At 51.2% G+C, this 19,915-nt stretch overlaps 1 protein-coding gene across 3 annotated transcripts in view; it reads left to right on the forward strand.

Moving 5' to 3' along the window:
* RXRG (retinoid X receptor gamma) overlaps positions 1–18,797 on the forward strand; it is a 40,959-nt gene extending 22,162 nt beyond the window's left edge. For all 3 annotated transcript variants that reach the window (XM_042976383.1, XM_042976385.1, XM_042976384.1), the window contains exons 3-10: positions 1,674–1,818; positions 3,516–3,695; positions 9,546–9,706; positions 9,822–9,951; positions 11,271–11,403; positions 12,758–12,849; positions 14,698–14,803; positions 18,502–18,797. In XM_042976383.1, the coding sequence (XP_042832317.1) occupies positions 1,674–1,818; positions 3,516–3,695; positions 9,546–9,706; positions 9,822–9,951; positions 11,271–11,403; positions 12,758–12,849; positions 14,698–14,803; positions 18,502–18,649 (1,095 nt within the window). In that variant the 3' untranslated portion in view covers positions 18,650–18,797. The remainder of the gene's footprint in view (positions 1–1,673; positions 1,819–3,515; positions 3,696–9,545; positions 9,707–9,821; positions 9,952–11,270; positions 11,404–12,757; positions 12,850–14,697; positions 14,804–18,501) is intronic.
* Positions 18,798–19,915: the final 1,118 nt, after the last annotated feature.

Below are 19,915 nucleotides of genomic sequence, written 5' to 3' on the forward strand. Positions count from 1 at the left end.
CCTAACTCAGGCTGTGTTGTGTTTTATGTTTTATTGATCACTCCTTCTGTCCCAAAGGCCTTGAATAGAGAAACAAATCCTACCTTTGGTTTAGTTTAGGAATTAGGCAGTACGATTCAAAATTCACACGGACCATACAGAAGTCTGTAGTCTGTGGAATCTCTCTGAAACTCCCAGATCCTTACCAGGTGCCTCTGCTGGACATTTAAACATACTCCCTAACCACCTCTGTTTGCGCTTACTTAACTAAGCGTTTTTCATTTTGGCACATGTGACTCTTCAGTGAAAGTGTGCAGTTTTGAGGAAGGAGAGATCTTCTAGGTTAAAAAAATTTTTTTTAATGTTTATTTATATTTGAGAGTGAGAAACAGAGCACGAACGGGGGAGGAGCAGAGAGAGAGACACACACACAGAAACCAAAGCAGGCTCCAGGCTCTGCGCTGTCAGCACAGAGTCCGACGCGGGGCTCAAACCCACGAACCGTGAGATCATGACTCGAGCTGAAGTGGGACGCTTCACCGAGCCACCCGGATGCCCCGAGATCTTCTAGGTTTTATATCTCCTTTCACAGTGCTTAGAATGTTGAGCTGTGCACATGGGCACTCAGAATTTCTGCTAATCGGATGACCTAGTCATGATCACTTAAGATTTCTTTGATGAATATGGAACACTTAGCGGCTTCTCGGTGATCTCCCCAGACACTGGGAGACTTGGAGGTGGTGGTGGTGAGGAGCTAATGTGAACGTGTGGTAAAAGACGAGGGATAGGAGGCACATAAAATTCATCTCTTCAGCCATCCAAACGCACCGACTCCCCACCCCGGGTGCTGGGACCATGTCAGACACAGGGAGGACAAAGCACCCAGTCTCTGGCTGTATGGATTTTCCAGTTTCACAGGAAGATGGTCTGTTTCTTACATTTAAGTTCAAAACCACGAGCTGGGGCTTTCTGCCCAACTTTTTGGGTGCTACTGGAATAATCTGGGCATTTGGTTTGGCATCCTCTGTGGGTTCGTTAAGGTGACGACTACACGTGTCTTCTCTTCCATTTTACTGTGAACTCTTTAAGAATGTGCATTTTTATTTTTTTTAAATTTTTAGTTTTTTTAAAAGTGTGCGTTTTTAGACCTTCCCTTTGTACCCCAGCGCCTCGCATGGAGTCTCCATGGTGAGTACTCAGTGAGTGTCTATAGATTGACTGAATGGATTTGCATTTTTTGCTTGGTTTTCTTGGAGTCTAAGTCTTTTGCCTAAGAGCCATAGCTCCTCTTGGAGCACTGCTGAATAGACAGTCAGTAGTTTTACAGAATCTAAAAACACACAGCTGGCTTGTCCTAAGTGTGTCTGAAGCGTGTCCGGGGTGGGTTTCTAGCTCTGACGAAACAGACGAGTGAAATGAGTGAAGGCAGAGCACTCTGATGACGTGTTGTGATTTTCGATTTAGGTTTTGGTGTGTAGGAATGATTTGGTTCCTCTATGCCCCCTTTTCTCCCTCCCTCCCTTAAATTCATATCCCCCACGGACAGTTTTGGATACTCTGTACTTGGAAACCTCTTCTTGAAATAGAACTTGTTTTTTTTATTTTTTCTCCCCGCAAGGATACCCCTGTTGCTTTTGGTCTCAGGCGCTGGGTCTGCCCTGGCTCTGTGTTTTATTGTGTGTTTTCTCTCGCAGCTAAATGTGGTCAACAGTGTCAGCATTTCAGAGGACATCAAGCCCTTACCAGGGCTTCCTGGGATCGGAAACATGAACTACCCATCAACCAGCCCCGGATCCCTGGTTAAACACATCTGTGCCATCTGCGGGGACAGATCCTCAGGTACATGTAGAAGCAGATGTCACTCTGGGGTGTCCCACACAGTGAGGGTCTCAGAGATGGCACCTGGTCCACTGACCACCTGGCTACATTGTACCCAGTGGAAGGAAAAGGGCCTTTTCGGATGGTCCAGCTTGGGGCCCAGGCTGTAAGTTTCTGCCGCTGCGCTCGTAGCCGGAAATCCGGATGAATTTAAAGTATGGTTTCGGTTTTAAGGGTTGGCTTTGCAGGAAGCCCCTCCGTTCAGTTACTGTGTTGCATGTGTGTCTGGAAGACAGAAGCTGTTCTGATCAGTAGGTGTCTCTTTAATTGTTTTTATTTTATTTTATTTTATTTTATTTTATTTTATTTTATTTTTTATTTTTGTAATGTTTATGTTTATTGTTGAGAGAGAGAGAACAACAGAGCACGAGCAGGGGAGGGGCAGAGAGAGAGGGAGACACGGCATCCGAAGCAGGCTCCAGGCTCCGAGCTGTCAGCACAGAGCCTGACGCGGGGCTCGAACTCATGAACCGCGAGATCCCGACCTCGGCTGAAGTCGGACACTTAACTGACTGAGCCACCCAGGCACCCCTCTTTAATTGTTTTTAAATGTTTATTTATTTATTTTTAGAGAAAGGAGGGGTAGGGGCAGAGAGAGATGAGAGAGAAAATCCTCAGCAGTCTCCTCCCTATCAACACAGAGCCAGACTTGGGGCTCGAACTCACGAACCATGAAATATGACCTGAGCCAACATCAAGAGTCGGACGCTTAACCACCTGAGCCACCCAGTCACCCCCAAGATCTTTATGTCATAAGCCTGCATGTCATATTATGCTATAGAGATCATACACTAATTTATTCCTCCAACAAGCAGTAGCATCTAGAAAATCCATAACTCAGGTTCCTCGTCTGCTTTTCGGTGGGGCTCCCATGTCCTTGGGCCTCAATTATGGGGAAATATTAGGAAGGCTGAGGTTTTTTCCCCCATTAGATAATACCTCACAAGCATAAATATTTTTATTTATTATGTATACTTAACGTCTTGAATGGAGACAGAACATTTAGCTTAACTAAACACAAGAGTTGCCTTAATAAAATAAATGTAAACAAAGCCTCGGGTCAAGACTTTTCTTTTTTCTTTTTTTTTAATATGAAATTTATTGTCAGATTGGTTTCCATACAACACCCAGTGCTCATCCCAAAAGGTGCCCTCCTCCATACCCATCACCCACCCTCCCCTCCCTCCCACCCCCATCAACCCTCAGTTTGTTCTCAGTTTTTTTTTAATGAAATTTATTGTCAGATTGGTTTCCATACAACACCCAGTGCTCATCCCAAAAGGTGCCCTCCTCAATGCCCATCACCCCCCCTCCCCCCTCCCCCCCTCCCCCATCAACCCTCAGTTTGTTCTCAGTTTTTAAGAGTCTCTTAAGCCTTTTCTAATAATGCTCTCCGGAATTAGCCATTCCAGAGAGTGCCTTCCAGAGGGAAGACACGAGGAAGGGCACATTCATCCTGCTTAGTCTCCTTCCTGGGATCAAGCCTGCCGTCTCTGTCGGCTACCCTTTGCGGTCCCCTCCCCGGGTCCAGGTGATGTGCCAGTGTCCCTGGGGGGAGAGTCCGGGGGCTCTCTTGAATGAAAGATCCAGACAAACCCAAGGACGGTCTCCGCAGCATTCATTTTCTTTTCTTTTCTCTTGCCTTTCCCTGGGAGCAGGAAAGCACTATGGTGTGTATAGCTGTGAAGGCTGCAAAGGCTTCTTCAAGAGAACCATACGCAAGGACCTCATGTACACGTGCCGGGATAACAAGGACTGCCTCATTGACAAGCGTCAGCGGAATCGCTGTCAGTACTGCCGCTACCAGAAGTGCCTGGTGATGGGCATGAAGAGAGAAGGTGAGACCCCCGTCCCCTCGGGGGAGACCGCTTTGCGATTTCTCCGGGACCGCGGCCGGGCGCCCCCTGCCCAGGCAGCGAGCACCCCAGAGCACAGAGAGCAGTGTCGCCTTCCTCCTCCCCCACTCACGCATCCTTGCCCTGGAGCTCGGGGGACGGTCCCCCGGTCCCCCGGCCAGACCCTGTCCCTGGCTCTTCCGAGCCCTGGGAAGCAAGTCCTCGAGTCGGTTTCAGGGTCCCGGAGCACAGCCCCACAAACGGGGCCTCAGTGCCTCTCTGGGAGGAGCTGGCCTCCCGCCTCCAATCCTCACCGGGGAAGCCTGTTGGGTGGAGTCTTCTCTCTGGGCTTTTATAACCCGGGGGCTGCCACAGGTCCCCTGAGACTGGTGTATTCCGTGGTGTTGCCGGCAATCAGACTCGGCCTCCTCATTCAGAGAGACCCGCACGTGTAACTTCCACGTCTTTCCAGTTTACAGTGTGGCTTAGCTGGGCTGTATGGAATGAAAAAAAAAAAAATCTGAAAGTGTTTTCTGTTCATTTAGAAAATCGAAAAGGCTTTCTGTTAAGTAACACAACTAAATCGAATTGGGCGGTTAATTAACGCATGAACTCAGGCAAGTACAAGTGTACATGGTGAGCCTTCCTAGATTCAGAGTGAGGAAGTCTTGTCTCTGTCTGGGAACTAGGCACAAGGCATTTAGTCAGTCCCGGGAGACTCCTCATGCTTGAAGAACTTCTTTTCTCTGAGGAGAGGGGAGGCTGACTGAAAGGATCCACAAAGAGAAGGTTCTTTGAGCCCCTTCTAGGAGAGAATGCTACCAAGAAGGAAAGAAATGGCAGGCCTAGCATGTCTGAGGTAGACGGAGGGGGCCCTTTAGACTAATTAATAGCCCTCATCATTCTACAGTGGAGGAAACCAGTATGGACTGAGGAGGGGAGTTTTCCAAGGTCCCAGAGGTAGGTGACGAGCCCAGAGTGGCCTTTGTACTCCCAGATCAGAGCCCATCTGGAGTCTCCCCTCCTCCCGGGGTGCAGAGGGGTTCTGGTATGAAGATGGCCCTCACTCTGTTGTCTGACAGCAATCCCAAGGGGGCAGACCCAAACCTGGGCTCCTGATATGTCCAGAACGTCACCACGTCTCATGACTTTAACGTAGCCAGCATAACCCAAGCCACTGTTACCTTCTGTATTAATCCACCCGGACTCCTAAGAACTCCCCTTGCGTCCCTCTTTGGCTTCCTACACTCTTCAGAGCAACCAGTGAGGCTTTGAACAAGTGGGTCAGGTCAAGCCCTTCCTGCACCAGAACCCTCCAATGCCTTCCCTTCTTCCTCAGAAAAAAAAAAAAAAAAAAAAAAAAAAGCAAAACCTTGGTTATGACTTCAAGGTTGTACATGATCTGACTGCCCCATGTCTCTCTGGTCCAGCCTTGCTGGTCTCTGCTGGGCCACCAGGGAAGCTCCTTCTCAAGGAGTGTGGCACTTACAGTCTCTCTGCTTAGAGTGCCCTCTTCCCAGGTACCTGCATGGCTCCCTTCTTCTCCACCGTTAGACCTTTACTCCACTGTCAACTGTCGAGAATTGCATCAGCCACCCAGGACACTTCCTAGTCTGTTTCCTGCAGCGGTATCACTGTCTAACATGCTTACTTATTTAGTCTACTATCTGTTTCCACCAAGGCAAGATTTTTTCTCTGTTCCCCCCATCACTGCTATATCACCAGTGATTAGCACAAAGGAGGCACTTCATAAATAATTGCTGAATGAGTGGATGAGTAGTTTAAACTGAATATTGGAACCAAAAGTTTTAGTACTGCAGGAGCTTCTAAAAGGACTCATCCCTCCCTCCCTCCCTCCCTCCCTCCCTCCCTCCCTCCCTCCACCCATCCATCCCTCCATCCATCCCTCCATCCACCCATCCATCCCTCTATCCATCCTTCCATCCATCCTTCCATCCATCCCTCCATCCATCCATCCATCCACCCATCCATCTATCCATCCATCCATCCATCCATCCATCCATCCATCCATCGACCCATCCCGCCATCCCTCCCTCCCTCCCTCCCTCCACCCATCCACCCATCCCTCCATCCATCCACTCATCCCTCCAACCATCCATCCCTCCATCCATCTATCCCTCCACCCATCCATGCCTCCATCCATGCCTCCATCCACCCATCCATCCCTCCATCCATCCCTCCATCCATCCCTCCACCCATCCATCCCTCCATCCATGCCTCCATCCACCCATCCATCCCTCCATCCATCCCTCCATCCATCTATCCATCCTACCATCCATCCCTCCATCCATCCATCTATCCATCCATCCATCCATCCATCCATCCATCCCTCCCTCCATCCCTCCTTCGATCCATCCAGTATTAACCGAGTGCCTGCTTCATGCTCATGTCATCCTTGCCTTCAAAGAATCAATGATCTTATAGAGCAGAACACGTGAGGAAAAAAATCAGCTGGTGGAGGCTGTCTTCTCTTCACCAAGATAGAATTGATACTCCTTAAGCTTCTGCCACCATCATGGTCAAACATAAGATTAATGACCCCAAAGAAAGTCTCGCATCAGCAAGAGCTTGTTTGCTGCCAGGGTCACATTTGCCTCCCAGGACAGATAAGTTTCAGGTTGACTTGGAAAAATAATGGTTTTCCTGATGTAGATGAGACTGAGTTAAAGGAAGGTGAAATCCTTCAGTCAGAGAAGCGGCCATTTCTATTGCTTCACCATCTGTCTCTCAAAACTCAGCCTCGGCAGCCCTCAGCTCCATTATAGTCAGAGTGGTTGGTGCACAGGTCACATGGCGGGAAGTGTGGCTCTTTCATTAAAGTAAGGCAGACAGGGACTTGTGGATTCTAAGGGCCTGGGCAGTCCTTCCTTTAAACTTGGCACTGTTCTGATTCTTTCACGGACAGGTGTCTAGTTTTGGCTTCTGCATTTTTGAGAAGAATGTGGAGAAATGAGGAGTAATGAAGAGCTGAGTAGTGAAATGTAGGAGGGGAAAGAGGCTCCTAGAGAAATTTCTAAAGGAATTGGTACTATTTACCCTGATGAAGAGAAGACAAAGGAGCAAATCAGTTCCTCATCTGGCTGCATGAAGGGCCATTTCCAGAAGGCTGCCTGACAGCCTTTCCTTCACCCCTATCGTTTCTGACCTCAATGTACAGAACTGGGGGCTCAGGTTGGACACTGCCTTGAAGACAAGAATAACAAAATTCTGGAACAGTTAGCTGAGAGAAACTATCAAAAACAGGTAGAAAAAGATGGAAGTAGAATGGGCTCGGAATGTGTCTGCCAGAAGCCAGGGGCCAGGACCCATTGCCTTTTTAGGGTACCTAATGGGGAAGCCGGAGTGGCCATTGATATTCTCGGATATGACACCTTTGTTTCCTCAAAGAGGAAACATAGATTCTAAGAGTCTGGGGAACTGCCTAAGCTTCCATGGTGAGCTAGTAGCAGAACTGATACAGGACTGGGGCCCTCTGACTTCCAGGCGACCACACAATCCTCAGGGGTCTTAGGCGAAGTCCGTTTCCATGATATCTGGTCATTTAATACAGTTTGGATAGATAATGGACTACTTTCGTGGCAATTAGTGGGTAGTATTCGATATCCCCATGAGCCCTGTGTGGTCTTTATTAGTACCACTAGCCCAGAGCCTCAGAGGTGGTACAGGGGGGTGAGAGGTGGGCTCAGAAGGCCATCAGCCTGGGTCTACATGTTGGCGCCATTTTTTCTTAGCTCTGTGACCTCTGGCAGGTTACATAACTACTCTGTGGCTCCTAGTCCTTGAGAGGATGATTATGGGGATTAAATGAAATATCATCTGTATAAAGTGTTGAGCATAACTCCTGACAGAGAAAAGAATTCAATAAATTTTGGTTATTATAGAGCATGTCCAATAAATACATGTTGGGCTAATGGATAAAGTTCTGTCCCAAAGCAGGAATTTGGTACCATGTTAGATCACCCAGTGTCCCCTGGATATATCCTGAAGTATGTTGTAGGGCAGGCTCAGAATGTCGGCCACATCGAAGGTTTCTTCCAGCAACAGATATATGACTCCTCTTCTGTGACAGTAAGATTTACGGCACAGAGTGGAGAGGGGAAGAGCAAAGGATCCCTCGCTTAATGGCAAGATTGGAATTAGAATCTAATTCCCAGAAGCCAAGGTTATTTCCTTTGAAGCTTGAAGGTTATTCTCCTTCCGTGTTACAAATCCACAGAAGAAATCAGCTGAGGACCGCGGAAGGAACTTCACTGAGTTTGCTTTTTCCCCGTCTTTTAAAATCGAGGCAAATAGAAGCCTATTAACCTATCTTAAAGAAATTAATACCAGAGGCGTTCAACTTTAACCAGCAAATCCAGCTGATAATATAAATACATATGTGTCTGTATGCTGTCCGAGAATGAAGACTGACAGAGTGGACAGGAAGGAAGGATGAGGGAGAAAGAGAAAGTAGGAGTTGGAGGAGACATCTAAAGGCTCCTTGGACTCCAAAGTGCATGACTTTTGCTCTCTTCTTTCCTAATTTCTCTTCATTCTCTCTCTCTTCTGTTTCTTCTTTTTGTCACTGCCCTCCTTTATTCTCTCTTCTATTTCTCCCTCCACTCCTTCCTTCCTGCCCTCCCTCCCTCCCTCCCTACGTCCCAACCACTGAATATCATTCTCATCTTGAGGCATTTTGATGTGTCTCTACTGGAGGCTTTGGAGTGTGAGTTGTGTTTTTGTAGGCATAGCCTTCTCTAACCTACCTTGGAAGGTCACTGATATCACTTGCATGACAAACTGGATGTCCAGCGTCTGATTCCAGCTCATTCTACAGCCTTTGTGCCATCGGGGGTGGGCCCCAGGGGAGGAAAGGACAGAAGCTGAAGGGTAGAAGTTGCTAGTGAAGTAGCTATCACTGAATTCCAGATTAGCCACCGGCTTCGAATATAATTTTATTGATTCTTGGGATTAAAAAAAAAAGCGTACCAATATTGAATTTTGCTCCTTGATGCTGGGGAAAGCAAGATGGAAACCACAGCTTTGTAGATTATGGAAACTAACCCAACAGAGAGTGTTTGTCAGTGAAGAGGACAGAATTGGCAAGGGGGTCTGCCTGGCATCCTAATGCATGGACGCTTAGGGTTCTGGGGGTTAGAACGAACTTCGGTAAAAAAAAAAACCCTAAATTTGGGGAGGCTGAGATGATTCCAGCCCGCACCTCTGCCTGCCTACCCTTCCCCACCCCCCAAACCAGCCGCTGATTCTGAAATGTCATCTAGGTGACATTCCTCCACCTCCTCACTTACTAAATACCCTCATGGCTCCCTGAAGATCTTCCCTGACAAGTCGGATCAGGTGATGTTGTGTTCAGGCTGGTGCATTAGGGGCAGACCTAATGGGACGTGAATGCCAAGGCTGATGCATAGGACCTGACAGAGGGATTTTCCAAGTAATGTCCTTGCCACTTAACTATCGCATGCCCGCAGCTTATTAGAGGTAGCAGCTAGAGGTAAAGTCCAGGAGACTGAAGAGAGATCATGGAGAACGTGGCTCATTAAAAGAGAGGGCAGAATCAGAGGTTATTAAAATTCTAAATGCAGACTTTTTAGACTGGTCACCATAACGAACAGGAAAGGATGCGAACTAAAAAACCCACAGTTCTGCCCACGCATAAGCCAATCGCTTTCCTTTCTTTGTTTTGTCTGTCAACATCGCAACCCCTCTGGTCAGGGACCGCAAGGATACCCACATGACAGATGAGGAAACTGAGGCTCGACTCCGGTAGGTAACTCGCTTTCCCACAGTTGTCCTGGGCACGTGGTAACATCTGCCTGTCCTCTCGTGTGCCAGCTGTGCAAGAAGAAAGGCAGAGGAGCCGGGAGCGGGCCGAGAGTGAGGCCGAATGTGCCAGTAGTGGCCATGAAGATATGCCTGTGGAGAGGATTCTAGAAGCTGAGCTTGCTGTTGAACCAAAGACGGAATCCTATGGTGACATGAATATGGAGAACTCGGTCAGTGGTCTTAGACCTCCACCTGCCTCCCACTTCTTTCTTGGGCTGGAGATGGGCGAGGGGTGGACAAGAGTCCTGGAATCTGCCCCTCACAGGGCTTTGGGTTTGTTTTTAGACGAACGACCCTGTCACGAACATATGCCATGCTGCTGATAAGCAGCTTTTCACTCTTGTCGAATGGGCCAAGCGCATCCCCCACTTCTCTGACCTCACCTTGGAGGACCAGGTCATCCTGCTCCGGGCAGGTAAAGGACATCGGGGCTTGGGTTTCCTTGGGCCAATCGCTTGGGCTGCCATTTTGAAATTACCCTTGGGATCCTAAAGCAAGTCACCCAATGAGGCTGTAACCGATCCAAGCCGTGTGCCGTGTTGAGGACAGGATAACCCCATCCAGGGTTAGTCTTTATGTATTAATTATAGGTTCTTAAGTTTGGGTGGCCCTCCCCCAAACCTTTTATTCCCAAATGAAACATTGTTAATGGAGGGTGAGACTCTTCTTCTGTGTAAATTTTACCGTGGTTTTATAATTGGCATTTAATTTTCAAATACAGTTAAGTCAGTTTTATTGACGACAGTCCAAAGCAATGTTGTAAAATTGGAAAATAGAGGTGTTCCCATTTCACAGGTGAGATGAGAGAAGCCAAGGATTTTTTTGTCCTCAAGCTTATTTATCCAGCGTTCCTTCCTTTTTTTTTTTTTTTTTTTTAAGTTTATTTATTTATTTTGAGAGAGAGAGACAGAGTGTGAGCAGGGGAGGGGCAGAGAGAGTGAGAGGGAGACACAGAATCTGAAGCAGGCTCCAGGCTCTGAGCTTTCAGCACAGAACCCAATGCGGGGCTCGAACCCACGAACCATGAGATCCTGACCTGAGCCGAGGTGGGACGCTTAACTGACCGAGCCACCCAGGCGCCCCCAGGGTCCCTTCCTATTTTCAGATTCTGTGTGCTATATTCTCTCTCGGCTTCCATTTCTGGAACGTTGCGCAGCTGACATGTGCCACCGCTCTCCTCTGTCACCGCGCCAGCAGGGAAATTTCATAAAGATTGGCTAAGCATTGGAAGCCAGTCCCCTCATTTCATCCCTGTTAGATAATGAAGAGTCTCTGAGTGTTGACTGAAAGCTACACGCTGTGCTGGGTCCTGCCAGACAGCGAGCACCAAAGAAATAAAACTGAGTTGTCAGGTGCTGGGGGCAGAGGTATCCTCACTTTATCCACCGTGGCAGCTAACATGTTGACGATTACCTGTGAAATGTTCAACCCGTATTTGTCGATTGACTGGGATGGGGGAGGAGAAGTGTCCTGATCCTCAAGCTGCCATTCTGAGCTGTCCTGGGGGAGACTGGGGGGGGGGGGGGGGAAGTGCAGGGCCATGAGTCAGGGGACCCCCGTCTTATCCTGTTTCTTCACTCATGAGCTGTATCGTCTGGAGCTGGTTTTTAACCTCCTTGGATTTCTGTCTCTGCTTTTGTTATACGGGGGCGACAATTCGTGCCTCGGACGATGATTGGTGAAGCGAGAATGCGGTCAGTTTTCCCTCAAGGCCTCCTTCTTTTCTCCTTGCAGGGTGGAACGAACTGCTAATTGCCTCCTTCTCCCACCGCTCCGTCTCCGTGCAGGACGGCATTCTTCTGGCCACCGGCTTACATGTCCACCGCAGCAGCGCCCACAGCGCTGGGGTCGGCTCCATCTTTGACAGGTGGCTCTCGTCTGCTTCCAGTGCGTGCGTGGGCGCGAGCGTGCCTGTGTGCGCGCGTGCGTGCCTGTGCGTGCGTGCCTGTGCGTGTGCGCGTGCGTCAGGTGCCGTGGGCGTGTGGGGGTGTGGACCTGTGGGCAGCGCTGGGACGTAGGATGGTCCACCCACACATCTGCACGGGGCAGGAAGCGGAGACCATGCAACACATCGGAACGTAGACCAAGGAAGGAATGACAGGTGGCTCTCGTTTGCTTCCAGGGCGTGTGTGTGTGTGTGTGTGTGTGCGCGCGCGTGCGTGGGTTACAAGAAAGGTTGCAACGACGAGATGGAGGTGGAGCCAGGCAGGGGCCAGCACGGTTGCTGGGGCAGGAGGGCGAACCTGTTACCTCTGCGGGTTTCCAAAGGAGAGACTGGATCGTTGACATGACCTGGGGGGGGAGGGGCGGGGGGGGGGGGAGGTTGAACTGCCAGGGGCCCGGGATGGAGGTAAGCAGCCAGGACCTGACTTCGGGAGTCGCGGAAGATGAGCTGAGGTTTTTGCTGGACGGGGTCGCAGGGTCTCTGGAGAAGGGCCGCAGCAGGAGCGGACCCACCTGGGTCAGGCAGCAGGAGCCCCAGCCTGGCGTTCTGCGCCTTAAGCGGTGCTGAAGGAAATTTAAGGCATGTGATTCAGAGAGATGAACGGAGTGAGTAGGGATGAATGGTGTGGGGCAAGGGGACGGGCAGCCGGTAAGCCTATCCGGCGAGGATAGGGTTGAAAATAGCCTCTGGGCCGGGGGCCGGGGCCCTGGGCCCTGTGGCCCCTTCCCACCCTCCGTTGTAAATGGATTTCCAGGCCACGTGAATGTCCACCCAAGGCGTCTCTACTCCCTCCCTGCCCTTTCCCACAACACGCAGAGGCCATGCAGGGTCCAACACGGTCTTTGATGGACTCCGCCGTCGTCATGGAGATTTCCACCCTCTCCCTGGAGGCTGCCCTCTGCTGTGTCCCTCTAGACGGGCCACACCCTCGCCCCGCTTAGCCTGTTACCTTTCTACTGACTTCCAGTCCTCCAGGCTGCCTTTCCAGCGCCGCCCTGCCCCCCGACCCCCAGAGTTCACTGCTTCCCCCTCGGTGCTCCCTTGGACTTTGCGCACGGCTTTGTGTCGCTGCGCGTTGCTTCCCTGTTTCCTCAGTGAGACTGGGAGCTCCTCGAGCTCGGGGACGGCACCCTCTTCGTCTCTGCGCCCCTAGCACCTGCCGCATCATCTGGGACACGGGATGGGGACATAAGGAGCGTGGGGTGCGTGCGCCTCATCCGCCCCTGGCCTGGTGTTCACGGTTTTCTTATCGCCTGTCATTGTGTCCTGTGAACAGAGTCCTGACTGAGCTGGTCTCCAAAATGAAAGACATGCGGATGGACAAGGCGGAGCTGGGGTGCCTGCGGGCCATCGTGCTGTTTAACCCAGGTGACTGGGCAGTGGTTCGCCCTCCTCCGAGCTCGGCCGCGGCGCTCCCGCGTTCTGACGTCCCCCATCTCAGCTGAGGCGGAGCAGGCAGGGCCGGGAGTCGATCCTTCGTGGTTCCGACTCCTAGAGCCTGTCTTGCGGGCGTCTTGAAGGAGCACGGAGTGTGCATATTTGGGGACAAGTGGGGAAGGTGACAGTGGCCCGGGGTCACGGTGAAGGAGGTGGTCGGAAGGATCAGATTTGGCGGATAGTTTTAGGCAAAGCCGGTGGGGTTTGCGGAGGGATTAGAGATAGAGTGTGAAAAGAGAGGTGTTAAATATAATTCTCAGGGGTTTGGGGTTCATTTTCCCGAGTTATTGTGAAAATGGAGTTTTATTTGCTGACGTGGGGGATCCTAAGGGTGGGGGGGGGGGTAGGAATTAGGACTTTGTCTCTGGACATGAAAACCTCAGGTGGACATGTAACAATGTGGATGGAACGAGAGTGTATTGTGCTGAGCAAAATGAGTCAGTCAGAGAAAGACAGATACCGTATGATTTCACTCATATGTGGAACTTGGGAAACAAAACAGATGAACACAGAGGAAGGGAAGCAAAAATAAGTAAACACAGAGAGGGACGTGAACCAGAAGAGACTCATAAACACAGAGACCAAACTGAGGGTTGCTGGAGGGGTGGTGGGTGGGGGGGATGGGCTAAATGGGTGATGGGCATTAAGGAGGGCACTTGTTGGGATGAGCACTGGGTGTTTTTAAATTAAAAAATCAATCTCTGGGGCACCTGGGTGGCTCCGTCGGTTAAGCTTCCGACTTCGACTCAGGTCATGATCTCATGGTTCGTGGGTTCCAGCCCCGTGTCAGGCTCTGTGCAGACAGCTGGGAGCCTGGAGCCTGCTTCGGATTCCATTTCCCTCTCTCTCTGCCCCTCCCATGCTGGTTCTCTCTGTCTCAAAAATAAATAAACATTGAAAAAAAAAAAACCTATTACTTAAAAAAAATTTTTCAGATGGATAGTAGACATCCAAGAGTAGCTGTCCAGGAAGCTAGTGTTCATGAGTCTGGGACTCAGAGGAGAAGTCAGGGCCGGAGATGTGCCTTCGAGAGCTGTCAGCCTCTACCGGGCACACGAGACTCTCAGACAGGTGTGAGCTCACGTAGGGGGTCAGTGAAGTGGGGCAGAGAAGGGGGCTGGGCAGAGGTGGGCCCAGGGGTGCACCCTCACGTAGGGGCTGGAGAGAAAAAGAAGAACCAGCAAAGGAGCCCGAGACAGGCCAGTGAGGGGCAGCGAGAGAAGTGGAGGAGTGATGTCCTGGTGGCCCAGGGAAGAGAAGCGATTCTAGGAGGAGGAAGGGATCGGCTTCCTCACATGCCGCTGGGGGTCAGGAGAGATGACCGTTCAGAATTACATGGTGACTTCTGCACAGGCTTCAGCCCAGGAATCAGGCGGTTCGTTAGCTGATGCGGCACGTGAGTGGATCTGGCTTTTGTACCATCTCGTCATTCAGTCCGGGCTTAGCACATGGGAGGCACTCAGTAAATGTGGGGATGCAATCGTTCTAGAATGAGCGGATAGAGTAAAACTCTCCTCCTTGGAGTCGGTAGTGGCTGCCTTTGGCGATCAACAGGGTTTTCAGCCTTTGCTCCAGGAGTCTATTGGGTGGACTGGGCACAGAGAGGGAGAGCTGGGGGGCCCAGGGGACCAGCCTGGTGTCTTTCACTGTTGTTCCCCACCCAGCGCGTCTCTATCTAGTAACTCTTGGGGCAGAGGACAGAGTGAACGGGGACAGCCTCTCTGGAAGGGTGTCCACCTGAGATGTGTCCCCACAGGCTAAATCAGTCGTCTTTTTCAGATGCCAAGGGTCTGTCCAACCCCTCGGAGGTAGAGACTCTGCGAGAGAAGGTTTATGCCACCCTCGAGGCCTACACGAAGCAGAAGTATCCGGAACAACCTGGCAGGTGAGAGAGAGAGAGAGTGAGTGCAGGAAGAATCTAATGGCCGCGGTGAGGCCTCTTCCTTGCCCTGCATACATGGTAACGTGCAGCAGGTGCCGTCTAGGGTTTTCAAGTGTTCTTTAATCTTTCTTTTTTTTTTTAAATTTTTTTTTCAACGTTTTTTATTTATTTTTGGAACAGAGAGAGACAGAGCATGAATGGGGGAGGGGCAGAGAGAGAGGGAGACACAGAATTGGAAACAGGCTCCAGGCTCCGAGCCATCAGCCCAGAGCCTGACGCGGGGCTCGAACTCACGGACCGCGAGATCGTGACCTGGCTGAAGTCGGACGCTTAACCGACTGCGCCACCCAGTCGCCCCGAGTGTTCTTTAATCTTTCTAACGAGCTGAAAGCTGCCGAAACATTGGCTCCACGACACCGGAGATCCTGTCCTGTTCACGGTTCCCCGCTCCAATGTTAGAGCCTAAAGCAGTGCCGGGCATATAGTATAGGGCTGTAAATGTTGCCCAGACGAGCAAATGCAGAAATGAAGGCGGGTCTCAGTGTCTCCAGTTTCTAGCGAGGCACCAGGGCCCGGAAAGGGTAAGGCACTTGCCTGGCATCGTGGAGCTGGTGTGCAGTGGGGCTGGGAGGTGAACTCAGGTCTGTCTGGCTTCAGAGAGCTTGTGCTTTCCAGGGCCGCTGCCTGGCTTTCTGCTCTGCCCCCGCGGGACAAGACGAATCCTACATTTTGGGGGTATATATTTTTCCAGTATTTTTGCGTGTCAGTGCATGCGTGCACAGAAACGTGCATTTACAGACATGAAATCGTACAGTTTGGTGCATTATTTCCCTTCTCTTAGCCGTTTTTAGCTACTTTATCAGATGCCGAAAGGTACAAAATTATCATTTTCAGTGATTCTGTAACGTTTCACGGGGTGGACGGATCTTAATGTATTTAGCCATTGGCCCGTGGAACATTTAGGTTGTTTCCGCTGAATGTTACTTTCAAAACTTTGGAATTTACCCGTTTTCCTAGGAACAGGCCTGCCAGGGGGTCCCGGCTGCCTCCTTGTTGGCCGGACTGGGGTGGGACCTGGAAGGGCAGGGAAGGGGGTGTAGAGGCGGGGCCCCCTCATGTCCCCGGGGTGTGTCCGGCACAGCCTGGACAGAGGGGGACCACCCTGAGGATGAGCAGGTGCATCGGGGATGTCACTTGGCTCAGGCAGGTAGGTAAGCGTGCCGAAGGCTGGTCACCTCGGCTGGGCAGGAACAGGTGGAAGGAGGGCAGGGCATGGCCGGGTGCTGTCCGTGGTACTGGGCTGCCACTCCCTGGAAACACTTCGGAAGTGCGCTTTGCTCCAGCGAAGCAGAGATGGAACTCAGGAGGACGCAGGCATATTGTCTCTCTCGCGGCAGGCACCTCAAAGGCTGTGGCTGCCGAGCACGTGAGGGAGGCACGCGGCGTCTGTCCCCAGGGCTGTGGCCCTTCACGGGCGTGTTGGTTTCCAGTCCCGATCTCAGCCCCTAAGTCAGGGCCAGTCAGCTGAGACAGCAGTCCCCTAGTGTAGTTAGCATTTTGTGGGTTGTAAAACGCGGGCATCTTTAGAGCGAACGATACATTTTCAGAGTTCTGTCTCAGCCTCTCTTTGTACTTTACAGAGAAGCCATTCCCTTCATCTAATTCCGTAAAAGTCTTTCGTGGTAGAGTCAGGACCAGGAGCTCAGCCTTTACCTAAATGGCTCTTCCTGCTTGGGGATGCCCTGCAGAACTTTCTGAAGGGTTGTGTGGCCTTGGGATAGACTTTAATTTTTCTTAAAAAATTTTTTTAACATTTATTTTTGAAAGACAGAGACAGAGCATGAGCAGGGGAGGGGCAGAGAGAGAGAGAGAGAGGGAGACACAGAATCCGAAGCGGACTCCAGGCTCTGAGCCATCAGCACAGAGCCCAACTGGGGCTCAAACTCATGAATCACAAGATCATGACCTGAGCCAAAGTCAGATGCTTAACTGATTAAGACCTTTAATGTTTCTAGGTAAAGAAGTAATCCCGATTTTTTGTAGATGGTGCCATTTTATTTTTCTTATATTGCCCCATTTCTTTGAAACTTCATGTGGCCTGAATATAGAAACATACACGTTTTCCAGGAGCATTAAAATTCCAACTTGAAACTCCCCCCGTGAACTCATGTTGTGACGCTCCGTGAAGAGCCAGCCTGACCAGAGTCTCTGATTTCAGGCCGGGGTGACCGATAGGATTTCGGTCCTTGTCCTTTCATTGGAAGTTATGAGTGACTGGATTGCCAGCTATTATTAATAACATTAAAATCAGCTTTATTGGCAAAAAAAGGGTTCTGAGAGATGGAGAAGGGCCACCGAGGCAGGTTGGAAAACACAGCAAATCGAGGGGACCCAGGAGGATGTGCAAATGTTAGGGTAGTTCATACACAGGCCTCTCTCCCTGCGGTGAACCTCACAGCCAAGGTCCTTCGTTGTACAGGAGTGTGCAGCACACGCACGTGAGTGCATGCGTGTGGGAGAGAGTGCACATGTGCGGGCATGTGAGAGTGTAGGAGAATGTGTGTGCGTAGGTGGGCGTGTGCACAAGCTCACGTCTGTGAGGGTGGGTAAGAGGGTGAGTGTGTGCGCACACGTGTATATGTGTGACACGTGTGAGGCAGGTGTGGGTGAGTGTGTATAAGGGTGCGTGAGAATGTGTGAGTGGGTCTACCTAACGTGTGTCAGGCGCGAGTGTGTGTTTGCACACATGTATGTCGTGTCCCTACACTGCCCTAGGGGGCGAGACTAGTATATTCCACCCCACTCTCCTCCTGCTTAAAGGAAGCACCTCCTTCGTGTTGGTAACAACTGCTTGCCAGCTGGTAACAAACCTTGGTGACTCCCCGCCCCCCGCCCCCTCCCCCCTCCCCCCGCCGTGGTCTGTTGGGGGAGGGGTGGTGAGAGGAAAGGCGGACTCAGCCGGGGAGGTAGGGGCCGCTGGCCCCGCCCTCGGTCACCTCGTGTTACAGAACCTCCGCGAGGCGTGGCGGTGCCCCAGTAGGTGCCCCCACGTGCACGTACGTGAGTGGCGACGGCCACCGCAGGTCAGCACAGCCGTGTCTCCTGCTCCGTTCCGGCATCCCCGCAGACCTTCGCAGGCAGCCCGCGGGCGGGGTGGGGCGGGGTGGGGACGTAGGGAGCCCCAGCTGGTTGGTGGGAGATGAGCCAGAGCCTGGGCCTTGCTCCTGCCCGGGATCCCGGGACGTGGGCGCAGATTTCAGAACACTCTCAAGAGGCCACAGGGTTCGGCTTCCCCTTTAAAAACTCCGTTGCGGGGGTCACCTGGGTGGCTCAGTCGGGGAAGCCTCCGACCTGGGCTCTAGGTCGTGATACCACAGTTGGTGAGTTCGAGCCCCGCGTCGGGCTCTGTGCTGACAGCTCGGAGCCTGGAGCCTGCTTCGGATACCGCGTCCCCCTCTCTCTCTGCCCCTCCCCTGCTCGCGCTCTCTCTTCCTCTCTCTCTCTCTCTCTCAAACATAAATAAACATTAAAAAAATTTAAAAGCCCATTGCTGAAGCTTCCCAGGAGTAGAGCTTGTCTAGCCGCCCCAGTGTCCCCTTCCAGGCTCTCTCTCGCACGTGGGCTGGTCGGGGAGACCAGACGAACTGGAGTGGCCACCCGGCTCCTGACGCCCTGCCGCCCCCCACCCTCCGCCCCTGCAGGTTTGCCAAGCTGCTGTTGCGCCTCCCGGCCCTGCGCTCCATTGGCCTGAAGTGCCTGGAGCACCTGTTTTTCTTCAAGCTCATCGGGGACACGCCCATTGACACCTTCCTCATGGAGATGTTGGAGACCCCGCTGCAAATCACCTGAACGCCCCCAGCCGCAGCCCCCCCCAGCCTGGGACTACCCCTGGGCGGGTGTGTGTGGACCCCCCACCCTGCACACGTCCCGCCGCCTCCCGCCCCGACCCTTTCCCGTTCCAATAATGTGATGCTTACAATAAAGAAACCTTTCTACACGTGCGACTTTTATAGGTGGTTTTGTACAGATGTTCAAGGAAACCCTTCTTTGCAATCTGAGGGGCTGGGGATCTTTCTGGAAGTTCTTGGAAAAACTCACCAAGCCTCTGTACATATAATTGGTTTAAATTATTTTTTCACTTGCCATGGAAAGCAAACGAGCGAATAATAAAATAATATATATGATGTTGACATTGCCTGGAGCACGGGGTGTGTTATTGTTATGGGGGGAAGTTTTCTCAGCTGTGGGAGGAAAGTTGTTGGGGGCTGGGGAATGGGGGTGTGGCCCTGAAACGGTAAATCAGTCCCACAGTTCGGCAGCCTGAGTCTAAGCTGTCCCCAGCCAGCTTAGCCCCTGGCGAGAGTGGTAAGACACATTGTCTTTCAGAATGAGCTCGCTTTGTTTTTTCTTTCCTCCTTCCTCCTAAGAATAACGAGTACAAACAGCCTTGTCCTGTTTGAGAGCAGTTGAGCATAAGGCCACGAGAAGATGCTATCTGGATGGAGGAAGATTCTGGGATCAGGAGAGTTGATAGGGGGTAGTAACAAAGGAAAGGAATTTTCTGTTGTTAATTGGCAACATTAGCAAAAAGACCAGAGAACATCTAATTTGTTTTCCATCATTATCTGGCCCTACATAGCCTATTCTTAAAAGGGAAAGAGGAAACCTCTCCCAGCATTTAGCCTCGGAGTGATTTCCTTGTGGTCCTAGAGTCCTACTGTCTGGCCATCCACAGGAACAGGACTTAATGGATACACAAATCTGTGCTGTGCTTTACATGACACCTGCTAGGGCTGTGCAGTGTACAACACGAACAACTGCACGTGTCAGGCCTACTTACCTTCTCTGTACACCAGAACCTGACCCAGGGTCTTGCACACAGCAGACACATAGCAAATGTGTGTTGTTGAATTGGGGTCCATGTAACTGGAAAGAATTTCCTAAAGGGCACTGTGGATGACAGTTGCTTTATTCCCCATCAAACACCTTGTCCTCTCAGAACACCCTAGGGCTAACTCTCCAGTCCAAACACATCCGTCAGTGGGCACACAATTTTGAGAAATTAAAATTGTTTTATTCCTGGGGAAAGCGTAGGGATCCTTTATCCTTGGACAT

The sequence above is a fragment of the Panthera tigris genome, chromosome F3 (genome assembly GCF_018350195.1).
Source record: "Panthera tigris isolate Pti1 chromosome F3, P.tigris_Pti1_mat1.1, whole genome shotgun sequence".
Classification (NCBI taxonomy): Eukaryota; Metazoa; Chordata; class Mammalia; order Carnivora; family Felidae; genus Panthera; species Panthera tigris.